Source organism: Scatophagus argus, chromosome 9 (genome assembly GCF_020382885.2).
Source record: "Scatophagus argus isolate fScaArg1 chromosome 9, fScaArg1.pri, whole genome shotgun sequence".
In the NCBI taxonomy this organism is placed as follows: Eukaryota; Metazoa; Chordata; class Actinopteri; family Scatophagidae; genus Scatophagus; species Scatophagus argus.
The window spans coordinates 20,507,993-20,524,197 of NC_058501.1; the positions used below are offsets into that span (position 1 = coordinate 20,507,993).

The window sequence follows — 16,205 nt, forward strand, 5'->3', positions numbered from 1 at the left end:
TGCTGTTCCTTTTTTGTATTGGGTGCCAATTTTAACATAATTCCAAATACGGTTGATGATGATGACCTGCTGGGCAGTTCCCAGGTGTGCTTCAGTTGTGTCAGCTGTATAAATAAGATTCAGGGCAGTTGCACTATGCCCGGAGAACATTTTTGGCTGAATAGTAACCAAAAAATGATTAAAGACACATGCTCATTTGTCCAAACTTTTTCGTGGGTTTTCTTGCAGGTGTGTAACATTGTAGCTGGTCAACGGTGCATCAAGAAGCTGACAGATAATCAGACCTCCACAATGATCAAAGCCACAGCTCGCTCTGCGCCCGACAGGCAGGAGGAGATCAGCAGACTGGTGAGCTGGGAACACGTGTTGAGTAATATGGTTAACGTTGTTACTGTTATGTAATGTATTTTCTTACTAAAAAAGGAGGGAAGAGAATACAAAAACAAATAGTCTCTGTGTATCATGTACTTTTTTTGGCAGAACATGCCCTAAGTATGCCCTGTCATTCAGGTTAGGGTAGGTTTAGGTTATTCCAAGTCTGTCCAAAGATGGGCCTGCAAGCCAAGGTTGGTTAGCAGCAAACAATTAAAATAACAATTTAAGACAATTATAAAATAAACTGTAGTTCATGCTGTTTTATTTTTGTCAGGTAAAAATTTAAATATGTAGGATTTCTACTTATTATTTCCATAATCTGAGCATGGCAGGTAGTGTGACGGGTTGCACTGGATGTCAGTGAATTTAGGGAACTTGCGATGCTAATTCTATTTTGCATTAAAACAAAAACAATACAATACAATACAAAATGTATTTCGTTTTGGCTTGTGGGCCTCCATTAGGTTTAAGACTTGGCCCTCCAGGAAAAAAAACTTTGGGAACAGTTGTACTGTGCATGGTTGAAAGTTAGAGCCATTATACTGGTACTAGCGATGTAATATCTTCAAATCACAGGTTGATTATATATAATGTCTTAACCTTCAGCATTTTATGCTGATTTTGCCGTGTTACATTTAGTTGGACAGGTATTGGCTTTTTGAAATGCCCACATTGTTATAGTTGTCTATACTTGGTTGCCATGCTCCCTATCTTGATATGAAATTGCTTATTTTGTAATCACCTCTCCCAGATTCTCATTTTATATTGTTAACAGAGGCCTGTCTGCATGATTGTCCATTGCATTTGGCCTACCCACGTTCAACAAAATGCCAGAGTCGTAATGACTTTAATGTGTGTGTGTGTGTGAGAGAGAGAGAGAGGCTGCTACAATGTCTGCAGCGTATTGTTTATGGAAAGACTGACAGATTGTACCCTGCCTCTGGCCACCATCAGATTAGCAGAGCACATTTTAGTACCTGTTGTTGCCTTATTAAACAGCGTTTCCCTATCTCTTCTCTCAGGAGCAAAATGACTGGACTTGCTACAGGATATCACTGTAGACATCTCTGTGGTGTCGTTTTCATTTACATGCACAGTTGCTTGAGACTGACAACAGCGTAGGTGGAATGGCAAAGGTTTAGAGACCGAAAAGGACAAACCAAATAGATAAGCTACGTCTGTCAGAACTACATAATAAACTCTGTAATAAAATTGGATATCATGCCAGGTGGGCTCATCATGTACGCTGTGCTTGAAGTCATTTTAGATTAGGGTGCTTGCACCTGGCATTTTTTGGCCACCATTTTTCCTATCCATCAGCATCTCATAAAAATAACTGCAAAACAGAAAATTACATGAAGGAAAATTAACACCCATACAATCTCCAGAAATCACTGTAGCATTTCCACCTACCAAGTACTAAGCATAAGCACAAGGCCCATTTAAAACAATGATGACACGGCCGCTTGGCAAGAGGCTTGACTTTGCATACAGACTGGCTATAGGGGGAAACAGAAGGCTTTGTTCAAAGGTTACAAAATCTGACTATCGGCACCTTGTTATATCTCACATCATTTCAGCCGAAGTGTAGAGATGTGACCGAATTATTTCTTTAACCAAAACAAGCCACAGTGAGTGAGCAGGTAACTTCAGCAGAACACACGTTTACATGTTAAAACCTTTCAGTGCGGCGGTGGTCTTGACAGGACTTTGCTGTCAACTGCTACTGTGGTCTGACTGAGTGTCCAACTGTCCCACCCCTTTTCCCTGCAGGTGCGCAGTGCCAACTATGAGGCAGACCCGTTTGTGCAGGAATTCCAGTTCAAGGTGCGAGACGAGATGGCCCACGTGACGGGGCGAGTGCTACCCGCCCCCATGCTGCAGTACGGCGGCAGGGTGAGCACAGAGCACTTTATGGTACCCTTCCTTTAAATCACGCCCATTCTCTCTGTTTGTCTGACACGCTTTCCCCTTCCTCAGCCTTTATTGCACCGTCTCTAAGGGGAACTAACTCACTGGCTTCTGTTTGTGTTTCATGGTGTCAGTCTTTCTGGCTGTTTTTGTGGTTGAGTCTCAGTAGTGCAATCTTCGAATCTACCTGAAAGTGAACGTATTTTTGAGAGAGCCAAACGGAGCTCTAAACATATTTCTGCCACGGGAGGTATTCTGGATAAACAAAAGATCAGCCAAATCATGTTTGCCAAATATTTTACCAGCATTTACTGAATGTTAATTTTCTTCAGTCAAGAAGAGGAGGTTTGAACAGGTTTCCAAAGTTTGGATAAAGAAACAAATTATTGAGACTTAACCACAGTGCCAATTAACATCTGTTTATCATCTCTGCGGAGACACACCTTTACCATTACACATTTGGTGGGTATTACTGAGAACAATGACTCTGTTCTGCACAGTGTGCACACCGAATTGCATCTGACATTCTATAAATTCAGTCATACAGTGCATCGTACTTTTGCAATAAAATTCAAGGCTCACATCACAACCACATGAAGATATTTGTTATTATATTTGAACATTAATTGTATCTCTAGTGCAGATAGTTTTATTTCTTTTCCAAAGTGTATTTATGTGAATGAGTGTTCATACATTGTGGTATGAATGAATAGTGTGAGTTGGTGTGTGTTGGCAAGTGTGTGCATCCTGTTGTGTCTGCCTGTTTTAACGTGAGTTCGAAAAGTATGAATGTGAGTGTTTGCCCACATAGTCGTGAGTACATGTGGTGAGAATGCATTTTCGTTTCAGAACCGCACTGTAGCCACGCCCAGCCACGGGGTGTGGGACATGAGGGGAAAGCAGTTCCACACTGGGGTTGAGATCAAGATGTGGGCCATCGCCTGCTTTGCCACACAGAGACAGTGTCGGGAAGAAATCCTCAAGTATGATTATTTGCAAATGTCTCTTTTAGCTCGTCAGGTTTTCAAATGTCTTTTTCTGTGATTCTCTTGTCACCGTGAGTGCAGTGATGATGCTCCCTAATGTGTATTTTCGTGACAGTTCAAGAGATATTTCTTACAAATCACTAATCTGTTTTGTCTTTTTGTTCGTTTTTGTCTTCATAAATAGTAATCTGGCATGAATTAATAATTTCTATTGTAAAGACAGAAGTGAGCCTGAGGATTTTGTTTTATATCTTTAACGCTAATACCAAACTATGCATATTCATAATAACCATGCTTAGTATCCATACAAGCAAGATGTCATTGCTCTAATGACTGTTCCTCCTTCCCTCCTGCCTCATCCTTGTGTAGGGGTTTCACAGACCAGCTGCGTAAGATCTCTAAGGATGCTGGGATGCCAATTCAGGGCCAGCCATGTTTCTGTAAATACGCCCAGGGAGCGGACAGCGTGGAGCCCATGTTCAGGCACCTGAAGAACACCTACGCTGGACTGCAGCTTATCATCGTCATTCTGCCAGGAAAAACTCCTGTCTATGGTAAGAAATCTATTTAATTACAATTAATTATTATATGGGAGGCCAGAGATATACTTGTGGGACTGAGTGTTGGTGCAATATTCTCTGCTCCTCAGCTTCTCAAATGTATGCCAATGAAAGAACCATATTGTGCAGAGTTTAGGTTTTATCATGCTGTGATTTTAGTGATCATATCATCAGCAATACTTTTCAAGTTGAGCAGCATTCTACTGCTTTCCTTAATGATTTTGAGAATGTACAACCTTATAGTGCTTGTGCTGCTTTTGTAACACATATTGGAGTTTTAAAAAAATGATAAAGATGATAACTTTTTTTTTGATCCTCACTTTTTGTAACGACCCACAGCGGAGGTAAAGCGTGTTGGAGACACCCTCTTGGGCATGGCCACGCAGTGTGTCCAGGTGAAGAATGTGGTGAAGACGTCACCACAGACCCTCTCCAACCTCTGCCTCAAGATCAATGTGAAGCTTGGAGGCATCAACAACATCCTGGTACCTCACCAACGGTCAGTCGTGCTCTGCTATTTGTCACATGTATTCGAGGTTGACATAAACTAAACCAACACCTGATAAGAAACATGTTACCATACGAGGTAACAGTCAGTATGTTGTCATGTAGCTCAGTATAGCTAAACATTGTTATTTCTCTCAATCAATAGACCATCAGTGTTTCAGCAGCCAGTTATCTTCTTGGGAGCAGATGTTACACATCCACCTGCTGGAGATGGGAAGAAGCCTTCAATCGCAGCAGTAAGTTTCATCTTCATTATCCACCTGACCTGTTGGTTGAATTTATTAACTTATGTTTTCTGCATATGACATTCACTGTTACATGACATCCTGCATTCAGTCATGGAATCTATCAGCCGTCGCCCTTAAGTCATGCTCCTTCTGCTCTTCCTCCCCACCTTCTCTCTCTTTCAGGTTGTAGGCAGCATGGACGCCCACCCCAGCAGGTATTGTGCCACAGTGCGGGTCCAGAGGCCCAGGCAGGAGGTCATCCAGGACCTGGCCTCCATGGTGAGGGAATTACTCATCCAGTTTTACAAGTCAACCCGCTACAAGCCCACCAGGATCATTTTCTACAGGGATGGAGTTTCAGAAGGCCAGTTCAGACAGGTCAGCTCCTTTTTTCTTGGAACATGGAGCGAATTGTACACCAGTCAAACCTGTGTTGAGTTTGGTTTGCAGAATTTTCTCAACTGTTTTATGGGCCATAATTTAAATGTTGTTAAATAAAAACAGTGTGTTTGGGGAGTATGTTTAGCTCTGTAGCTCATACTGGTAGGGATGTGTTTGCTTGAACTGGTAGTTCACTTCAAATCAAAACGTAGGGACAAAATATTCGGTGATAACTGATTTAATGAGGAACATTTTTATAACAGAGGACAGCATTCCTACATTTTTTATATTCAAGCAATTAAATGAATATTATGACTGGTTGAACAGTAGGCCTGTAGAGTAAAGATCCACGTAACCCATATATCTTAGGGCATCGTGAAACAAGAATGAAACACAGATAAGGAAAAAAGAATATTAAGTATTTTAAGAATTGAGTCTTCAAGAGCAGTTTTGACAAACGATATGCATTCTTCCTCTTCTTTTTCCTCAGGTGCTTTATTATGAGCTGCTGGCCATTCGTGAGGCCTGTATAAGCCTGGAGAAGGAGTACCAACCAGGCATCACCTACATTGTTGTGCAAAAACGCCACCATACACGCCTCTTCTGTGCCGACCGCAACGAGAGAGTGAGTCCTCGCACACAAACACACAGACACACTGTGATAATGACACAGTGATGGTACCCATTAAAGTTAGTACAGTGTGTTACATGCTAGTCCATATTCTTTTTTTTTTTTTTTTAATGCTCTGTGCCAGCATGATAAATACTTGAAATGGGTCTCCTTAATTACCTTTTGTTGTCAATTGGACTGTTCACCCACCTAACCCCTGTAATTATCTTCGATTAAAGCATTAGGGCACAATGCAAACCGAAAGCTCTGGAGTGGCACTCAAGGCCCCAAGAGTAAGACTCGGCTAGTAGCAACCTTATTTTCAGTGCATTCACTTATCTATACAGAGCATTAGGCTTTCCAGAGTATTAGGCTTTTAATTGGTTGATTGCAAAGCACTTGGTAGACCTCTGGCCCCCAGGTCTTTATTCATTTAGTGCCTTAAAAGCTTTGTTTTCTGCTGTTCTTTTTCTCCATCTTCCATTTTCTGTTCTGGTTGTTTTTACTTTTATGGTGAAACATGGAGGTAAAATGAAAAAAAACAGCCAAAGGGCATTAATAGGGGCTAACCAATCTTAACTTTGCTTTTGTCAGGTTGGACGTAGCGGAAACATTCCTGCTGGTACTACCGTGGATACGGACATCACGCATCCCTACGAGTTTGACTTTTACCTCTGCAGTCACGCTGGAATACAGGTCAGAGCAATCTCTTGTTTTCTTTGCCCAGCCTTCACTAAAGTCTCGCTTTTGCAGACTGAATCAACAAGCATTCAACTTGAAAATTACACCACCAGGCTACAGAAAAAAGGCCATAGGATTCTGCATTACTCATGTGTTCCAGCTAATTGTCCTTTTAGTTTCCTCCCTTCTTTTAAAAGCCTTGAAGGTTTTAGAATTAGGACAGCACTGCAGAAGCTTTAACTCCTAAGTCCCTTTTGTGCTGTTGTTATTCTTGTTCATAAGAGAGTGTAGTGGTATCTCTCTCTCTATCTCTATGCAGTATAGTTGGTTTGTTGTATTTTTTCATGCAAAGGTTTAATTGTTTGTCTGTGGTCATTTTACCTGCATCTTAAATATGAATCTGATAGTAATACATGTGTGTTATTTAATTCTTTCTCCCAGGGCACCAGTCGGCCCTCTCACTACCATGTGCTGTGGGACGACAACTGTTTTACTGCTGACGAGTTCCAGCTGCTCACCTACCAGTTGTGCCACACCTACGTGCGCTGTACCCGCTCAGTCTCCATCCCTGCGCCAGCCTACTACGCCCATCTGGTGGCCTTCCGTGCCCGCTACCATCTGGTGGACAAAGAACATGACAGGTGAGGAAGGCAGAGAGTAAACAAGAGGTTCTACTTGGATGCAAAGGTCCTGAACTTTTATCTGTGTTTTGATAGTAGCTGTCTTGTATTACAGAATATTGCAGAATGCACCCCATCTTTCTGCACGCATGCCATTATTGTTTGTCATTATAACTGGTCCCCTCCTGTCCACTCTGCAGCGCTGAGGGCAGCCATGTCTCTGGTCAGAGTAACGGACGGGACCCCCAGGCGCTGGCCAAAGCTGTTCAGATTCACCACGACACCCTGAGGACCATGTACTTCGCCTGAGCTCCACTGACCCTCCCCAACCATCGCAACCCTTAACAACACACAGAAACACACACAGACACAAACATGCACACCTGGCTTGCCAGTCAAGGAGTCCTCATATGTGCAAGTCTTGCCCCCAATTCCCCCCCCCCGCCCCCACACGCCTAGTCAATCCGGACCTGACACTGTGCAGAGGAAAGCAGGGAGGAGGAAGGGGAGGAATTACTCCCACACTGGACTGAGGATGCAAACGCTGCTTTAAAAACAAACAAGAGAGAAACTCGGCACTATTATGCAATATTAAACCAGCCAACTAGTTTATTTTTACCCTCATCAGGCCCCTTTTTCATTGCCCCTCCAAACTATTCTTCTTCTGTTTGTCTCTTTTACCTGTGGCCTAGTGAGTGTTTTTCTTGTTTGTTTTTATGTTTCCCTTCCTTTAGCACACTCACTCTTTCAGTTTACTAATCTGCTCCTTTGCCATCTACAGTACCTCAAGTCAATTTGAGCAGCAGCACTTTCACATTCTGTCAGTTTTACTGTAGTTTGTCCTTGACTCTCCCCTTGCATCAGAAATGGGGAAGCAGATAAGGAAGGGTCAGACTCTGGTGTTGTTAAGTGGTGTGTGATTTATTTTGGAATGCAGTTGTTTCATTGGACCAGAGGTCCTTCCAGTTGCCACTTTTATTTTTCCTTCTTCTTCTTGTTTCCTCTATTCTGTCACTTTCCAGTAGCGTAGGGAATCACCAGTTCTTTTGAGCACACTGCCACCTGTTGGCGACGAGGTATAAATGCCCCCTAAAGTTACAAAAAGGAGTTGTTGTCTTCTAAGGTTTCAGATCGGCCTTGTAGCTGTCACATTTAAACAGGGGCAGTTTATTTTGGCTGATATATCAGTTGCTCAACTTCAGCCATCTTTGGTTTTCATTTAAAGTTTAACACTTTTATTTAATTCTGGTTGTTATTTTTCTTCTTCATTATGTGAAACATTTTATGATTTTTAGTTGTTTTTTTTTTAATCATTTAAAATCATGTGAGCTTATGTTTTGTTTTTTTTTTAATCTCGTGCATTCATTTCCCTCAGTGCTTGATTGCACATTTCCCTCTCAGATTTCCATCTGAGATGACGAGTAAATAGAGCTCAATGGTTTATAGATGTTGATGGTTTTCTCTTGTGCAATAATCAGTTGAAGCAAATGGAAGAGGATTTTAGGGGACTTAAATGACTCAAAAGAACAGTTACACATTTCATTCGAAAGTGAGTGTCCTCGAAGAGAGAAAGGTTTGCCACTTGCTCGGCACTTTCTTGTATTGCTCCTCTGTGAGACGATCGATCAGCATGTTTTATGAGTTTGTCCTTGCTGCTGGTGCAACTGCAGTTCTGGTGATTTTAATGTTTTTACTTGAATTGAAGGATTTTATGCGCCTAGGTGGTTTGACAACACTTTATTGTCACTGGGCATAGTTTCAGAATTCCTGATCACCAGTTTGTTAACAAGGCTGATTTTCTTAATTCCTGAGACTAACAAAACTTTTCACCTGACCGCAGCAAAGGGGAGTATAAGGGCCATATAGAGGTAGTATTCAAGTGCCTGGTGGAAGTTAAGTGTTACATGGTCAAAAGCTGCAGAACTCCTTATAATCCTATGATCCTATTTCATTGGGGTAAAATAATCAAAAAGCATATTCTAACAAATAAAAAAAAAAAGACAGCATAGGATGGTTTAAAGCAAGAAAGTTTCACCTGATGCCTCTTACTCTTCTCAACAACTATCTACTGACTTTTCTACACATCTCATTGAAATGATCCTGAGATCAGCGTATTTATTGTGTTTGCCTGTACAGCGGTATTAGCTGTCGGCTTTGCTTCGGAGCACCGTTCAAGCAAAGCAGGCAGGGTTATCTTTTTACTTAATCTTCACCCAATGTGGATCCGCCTGCTGCGGTGTGTTTGAACCTAAAAAGGTCGGATCCAAGGGCGTGGAGTCGGCCTCATCATAAACTGTTTCTCTCAGTAGAAGTCCCGAGTCCAGGACTTGGTTTAGTTCCTATCCATGTAACTGGCCTGGAGTTGCAACTGGCTTCAGAACAATGCTGAGGAGTTAAGTTAGTGACCGATGTTTGCAGCAGATGTACGGCTGACCGTCGTTGTGTGAAATGTGTATCTGGATTATAGTCGCCACTTATCTCCTCTGTGCCGCTGATGACCTGAAGCTCGTCAAGGCGGTGTTTTTACAAGTTATCTGCACTAAAAGAAGCTGTGTTTCGGGACTGAACACAGGCGTGGTGCTACTTTGTCTGAACCTCTATATGAGACTCGAAGAGCAGATGGGTAGGGTTGGAATAAAAAAAAAAAAACAAACGGTAAACCTCACTCACAGGAGAAGGAGGAGGAGAAGACCCCGCTGCTGTGGTTGGTGGTGCGGGGAGCTCTAGGTTTAGGGTTTCTCTCTGTAGTTGTGATCAGCATTGAGAAGTTTGCAGACGTTCCCGTGGAAGGTGACGTACAATGTGGGCTCCCGCATCCGCTGTTGCTTTTGACTGCCTTTCATAGGCTAGGCCTTCCAGCGTGGAAGCCAGTTGGTTTGAGCCTTCGTGATTTCACTAGTGTCTGAAAGCCTTTTTAAAAAGCCAGATCTAAAGTATATTTGTACATTTTAAATTATGTAATGCACACCACTTATTTTTGCTAACAGAAAACAGTGTAGTCTAATTATTAATCTTAGTAATAAATGTATCATGATAAGTAATGGTTAAAAAGATAAAAAAGTTTTATTATTGCAATAGACTGTTGACTTGTTCCTGTGTCACTATAACGTGTAGTGTATGTGTGAACAGTGGTGGGGTTGTTGAAACTAGTGACGTGTGTTTGGACTGTCATACTGTTATTGATAGGGATGTGGACTTAAACCGCCTCTTGCATTGATGTTTGGGAGAAAAAAAAAGCTGCGAGATGTTAAATTCTTATTTCACTCCCTCACTTCTTTTTTTGTAGATGTTCGTACAGTCACAGGTTTGTCACAGAGGAGAGAGAATCGAGAGAGAAAATATTACATATTGTACTGCGAAAGGCATCGTATTTAGACTTTACATCCCTGTTGTGATGACAGACGGTAGGATAGAAGAAGAAAAAGAGTCGATGAATTGAGCAGAGATTGTGCTCCTGAATGTTCTCGGGTTTTCTTCATCTGGTGCTGATGCTTGCTCCTTATCAAATGGGAGAGGAAAAAGGAATGGGCAAGTGGTTTTGAAAGTGTGATCGTGCCATTTCAAAGACACATGTGATCAAACAATATTGTGACAAGGAGTAGTAGTTCTCCATTCCTTTTGTGTTTAAGGCCTTGGGGGGATTTGTGTCAGATTGCAACCTCTGTTGCTTTCCTCTGACTCCTGTGTTTACCCAAGCCACTTCATGTGCTCACAAATACAAAGAGTTAGCCTCCTGATAAATCTGCAGTGTGACAAAGCCTGTAATCTTATTGTTGCTCTCTTTTCCTTTGCTCCCGAACATTTACTCCCCTGTGCCAGAGGACTACATTCCACGGCCAATGTACAATCCCATCCCCCGCCGAAGGCATAAGAAAGATTAGAGCTGAAGGACAATAATGGGGTTTGGTTAGAAAGGTATAGCGGGTTCTGTTATTCATCCAAGTCTTTGTGATTCAGAAGGAATCAAAGCTGATCAACGCTAACTTAATGCGGCACGTTGTGTTGATGTCTGGAGGTTAATTGCAAGAATCCATTTAGAATTCGCTCTCTTCTCCCCTGTCTCTAATGGATGTTCAGATTGTGTATAAATTACTCTCTCGAGGGCAATTGAACACACGTTTACATAACAGAAGTGTTTGCCTTGCTTACAACTAAAATGTCATCAGCTCTGCTTCGCAAATATTTAGCTAGTAGAGAAGTGACCTAACACGAGCAAGACCATTTGGGCCATGTGGAAGTGAAACGCTTGAAGGGATACAAACACATTATTTATTTTGGTTAGTTTTTCCTCAGCAGATATCAGTGTTGCACAGCAGGGGAGTGTACTTGTGTGTCCTTCCAGTTCTATTAAGATGACAAGTTTGATTTGACTGAATTAAAAGGGCATGCTCAGCTCACAGCTGGCAGCTAGTTGTGCCCTTTGGCTCTCAATTAGAATTGCTAACAATACATACTTACACAAGTCTTTTTGTGGAAGCTGAAGATCAAACACCTTACCCACACAGTCACACACTCTCCAGTGAAGAAAAATGGCCAAATTAACTCAAGAAGGTCAGTGTCTCCCCTTTTGTAAGTGGAAGTCAAAGTTGTATTCCATTTCGAGTAATTGATCAATATCCCTAATTTTGGTTGCTCTTTGCAGTGGAAGGTAGCAATGGAGTGAGAAAAAGTCCACAGAAAGTGCCTTTCCTCTTGATGGTGCTGTCAATTGAAAGATAAAATGTAAAATCAAACAAATAGAATCTCCTTTTCAAGAACACATTGCAGTGCGGGAATGGCTGCATGCACACACACTCACTGTACACGTTTTTGGTGGGTTTCTTTTTTTAGAGACGGCGATGCAAACTCGTGTTTCATGCGTTTAGATTGTCAAGCCTCCGTAGAAATAGAGTATATGCCAAGTATATGATTGTGGTTGAGCTTTCGCTTCCTAGTGCATTTAGTGTCTTGGACCAATGGTGTCGTTGGTACAGTGGAATGTGCGTTTGGGTGGGAGGTCAATGGGGGTGGTTGGTGGGGGTCGTAGCTGACACTAGCGTGGTGTGACGCAGCCCAGCCCACGAATGACAAACATAGCACAGCACTTTAGAGACTGCCACTCTCACTCAGACACATAGCCAACAGGTTTGGATCTCTGTCCCTCCACTCCCCTTCTCTCTCCTGAACGGAGAAGAAGAGGAGGAGGAGGACGAGAGGGTCCAAAACCTCAGCGTAAACGAGGAGTCGAAGGGATGTGTGTTACCAAACAAAGCAGCCGGTCATTTAAAGCGTGCCTCATGCTCTCGTGACTTTGTTGGTGGCTCGGTTGAGTCAGCCTGCTCTCTAACGACGGCTTCCCTTGTGGAACTGCCACTCGATGCTTTGTTACAGCTAGGGCTGGGTGTCAAAACACGATATCAGCACCTCCCAGATTCTGGTGTCAGAATTTTAAAATGTCCCCAGACATAAAAAAAGGTTTTACAATAGCCTGTTCTTGCACTGAGGAATCAATGTTTTTCTTTTTGAAGGGCATTTTTACCAAGTAATTCAACATAACAGGATGGAAATCTTCTTGGAAAATAGCTTCTTTTTCCCCCCCACAGAAAATGATTTGGTCTGCTGCGTAGTGAAGTCATTCTGAAGTGTCATTTTTACAGCAGGCACAGAGATGAAATCAGACAGAACCAGTGTCAGTATTGAAGCTTTTCTCACGATGCCCAGCCCTAGTAGCAGCCCATGGCATTCTTTCATCGTAGTGCAATGCCCTGCCATGTGTCTTGTCCCTGATGGAGGAAAATGTGTGCCCAGCAGTATCCCTGTCTTGAGCCTGTAGGGTGCCGGCTGAAAACCAACAGTGGTCTGTAGTTCTGTGGGTACCTTTCCAGTCCAGGGGGTGAAGTCTTTCTATTACAAGAGATCTCTAAAAACACTGCACCTCACTTACCTTGGTATGCTGCATATGTTATACTACATGAAAGAAAACTGCAAATTGCTTTTATTATGACATATAATGCTTGAGTAATGCCTGATTGCGATATTCTTATACAGTAACTATTTTAGAGTCAAAATAAGTATAACTGTAAAAAAAATATTCTGTTTTGTCTTAACACTTATCCGATTTTGAGAAGTTGTTCTTGAGCCGACTTTTATTTTGTTGTCCTATTTAAATGTGTCGTTCTTTAAATTTATATATGAAATATATATATGCGGAATATTTTATGGTGTATTTATTGAGAGTGCGTTCAAGCGGCTGGAGTCTCCGCATCCTATATTTTTTGCAGCATGGTGGGGGTGGAGCCAAGAGGACGAGGCCTTTAGCCCCTCCCCCTCCATGTTGACGCCTTATTCTCCGAGACACGCAAGCACAACAATATGGAGGGGGGGGTGCGAGGTGGAGGAAAGGGATGAGGTGGATTTGACTTGGCTATGCAGAGCTGGGTGTCAGCTCTCCCTTCTCCTTTTCTTATTATTCTTTACCCTCCACTCTTCTTTTGCCACCCGAGAAGGTCGAATGCCAGCCCCCACGCGTTGCAGCTCATCTCTGACGAAGGGAACCATTTCTGTACCACACACTGACTTGTTTTTTTTTTTTCTTTTCCCATCCCAAGCTGCTAATTGGTACGTTAGCCATGTAAATTCCCCGAGCCAATAAATGGCAGGCGGGAGAGCATAAAATTAAAAAAGCAGCTGGGGAAGGAAAGAAAGATGTTGGAAAGGCAGAACTCTTTGGATCACGGTGAAAATCTTAGCGTAGTTGTTGCTTCTTTCCTCTTAAAATTGTCTCCTGTCAAGGTTTTTTTTTTTTCTTTTTTCTTGTGCCACAACATTTTACAGCAGCAACAGGTCTCATTCCAAGACATGCCTCAGCCTTAAGTGTGTTCTTACATAAATGTCAGATTTCTGTGACTTTGCAATGCCTGTGTTGGGTGGCCTACAAAGAAAACAAGCCTACATACTTGATCTACCCCGAGTTCCCCAACCAGCATCCTCATCTCTTCTTGTTTCTCACGTAAACCACTAACATTGCAACAGAACTTAGTGAACTCTGATGTACGAACACGTGTAAGCTTTTAAAAATTTTCTTTTTCCTTTTTTCTTTTTTTACTCATATATAAACAGAAACCAGGTCTGGGTTTAAACAGCGTTTGAACACTGTTCGTGGCATTTGTTTTAACAAGATGAGCAGTGCTTACTGCCTCAGGACAATTCAGAAAGCCCATCCATCCATCCATTCATCCACAATATGTACTGCACGTTTCAAATGACTTCTGAATCACATGAAATCAGACGCTAATTTGACATCTGTACTCATCCCTGTCTCGTCATCGTATTGTTGTTGATGGCAAAGCCAAAGAACAGTATTCTCAGATGCGGTTTGACTCTGGCCTGACAGGAACTAGGATGTTCCCCATAGTGCTGGATTACAGAGACCTGTGCCTGTATAATGCAACAAGGATGAGTTGTGTTGTGATGAATTGCTGTTCTTTTCTTGTTTTGTTTTGTTTTTTTTTAAACTTTTTTTGTTGGTTCTCCCCATCACCCCATCGGAGGATCAGAGACATGGAGACTTTGAGTGTTGTCAATCCTGTTCCAAGATAAATAGGCCCTCTGTCCATTAAACCAAATAATAATGTTGGTTTAATAAGTGTTTACTGTAATGTTTACTCCCATGGCTATCAGATGTTTAACCTGTTTTCATCCCATTAGCATTCCAATAATGACTTTGAACCAAATATTGCACAAGAGATTAGGCACCTGATGCTGTTTTCTCCCCTTGTATAAAGACAGATATTTCACAGTGGCCAAGGATTTAACACGTTGATTTGAAATGTGTACGCTGATTGTTCAGATTATGTTCAATGTAGCACCTCGCTCTCTAGTCGGTTTTACTTCAAACTAAAGATCTTGGGTGGCTCTGATACGTCAGCGGGAGGCACCAGCAATCGGATGTGCACGTCGAACAGTGACAGAAGCTTCACCACCAGATGATCCATGTCTCCGTCTCTCTGTATGTTGCAAAGGCTCTGTTGTACCAACAGCCCTATTCCTTTCAGTTTTAATGTCTTTCTTTTGTAACTCTCTCTTGTAGTTTGTTGGCCTTTTAGCGTTGCTTTGCTTCAGTTTGAAGTGTATCTTTGACTAATACTTGCAATAAAATGCTTTGCTTTACCTCAGTTGTCTTCGTGAGATTGTGTTAGAAGTGCACAATAAATGTTTTGTATGTACAAAGTGAAATTGTAGGGACTGTTTTAAATATTTAGGAGTACACAGTGGAAACATTTTGTCTTGTCACAATAAGTAAAATTTCATACTGACTCACTCACATCTAATGTCAGCATGCTAATAACCGTCACAAGCTGTTCAGCCTCCACACATCAGCATTTTTTTCCAGACGTAAGGAGGTCCTAACATTTCCTTTGTGTGTTGCATCAGGAGAGAAGATTGTGCACAACGGCACTAACGTGTGTCCTTCCAGTTCTATTAAGATGACAAGTTTGATTTGACTGAATTAAAAGGGCATGCTCAGCTCACAGCTGGCAGCTAGTTGTGCCCTTTGGCTCTCAATTAGAATTGCTAACAATACATACTTACACAAGTCTTTTTGTGGAAGCTGAAGATCAAACACCTTACCCACACAGTCACACACTCTCCAGTGAAGAAAAATGGCCGAATTTACTTAAGAAGGTCAGTACAGTCAGTAACTACACGTGCTCCAAACTCATACAGTTGGGTTGTAGGAGTTTGTGACCGTATTCATCATCTTGGTGTGTCGTGTTGCTACATCTGGTGACCTGATTGGGAATGCTGTGAGCTTTGTAGGTAGCTCTTCATGAAACCAAAACAAGCTCGATGTCATGGTGGGGCTATGGGGAATCTAGTTAATCTCTCTCCTTCTGTGTATATCTATATAAATATATATATATATAAACATACATATACATATATATATACATATATATGAATATGTATGTAGTTTCAGTAGAAGTTTCCTGAATTGATTCAGTCTGATATCAGGGAAGAGCAGAAGGCACATTAACACAGTTGAAAATTTATTGTGGCAATATTAACCGAGCGAGCAGCGCAGTTAACTCAAGCTACCTGCAAGATCAATGCGATCAAGTCACTGCTTACTGCCTCTCACGATTAGGAGAAATTATTCCATTTTAAAAACACATACTTTATGTACACTGAAACACACATACTAACAGCACGCAAAAAGTGAAAGAGGAGGAAAACATCAGAGCCAAGTAGGCAATCAAGAGTCAGCAACTCTGCTGAGCTGTTTCCACTGAGTAGCTCAAGTGTGCACAGGTGAGACATGTGGGGCAGAAGGGAGGAAGGCCTAGCTGAGAGGTGGTGCGAGTCGC

At 42.0% G+C, this 16,205-nt stretch overlaps 1 protein-coding gene across 3 annotated transcripts in view; it reads left to right on the plus strand.

The window, feature by feature from the left end:
* Positions 1-15,006, plus strand: part of LOC124065437 (protein argonaute-3) — a 34,913-nt gene extending 19,907 nt beyond the window's left edge. Inside the window, exons 9-19 of one of the 3 annotated variants that reach the window (XM_046400837.1) lie at positions 229-348; positions 2,149-2,292; positions 3,136-3,269; positions 3,642-3,826; positions 4,172-4,331; positions 4,485-4,575; positions 4,750-4,944; positions 5,438-5,572; positions 6,152-6,253; positions 6,680-6,879; positions 7,059-15,006. In XM_046400837.1, the coding sequence (XP_046256793.1) occupies positions 229-348; positions 2,149-2,292; positions 3,136-3,269; positions 3,642-3,826; positions 4,172-4,331; positions 4,485-4,575; positions 4,750-4,944; positions 5,438-5,572; positions 6,152-6,253; positions 6,680-6,879; positions 7,059-7,167 (1,575 nt within the window). In that variant the 3' untranslated portion in view covers positions 7,168-15,006. Of the gene's footprint in view, positions 1-228; positions 349-2,148; positions 2,293-3,135; positions 3,270-3,641; positions 3,827-4,171; positions 4,332-4,484; positions 4,576-4,749; positions 4,945-5,437; positions 5,573-6,151; positions 6,254-6,679; positions 6,884-7,058 lie in introns of those variants that run through there. The other 2 variants (XM_046400838.1, XM_046400839.1) reach the window with 2 other exon arrangements.
* Positions 15,007-16,205: the final 1,199 nt, after the last annotated feature.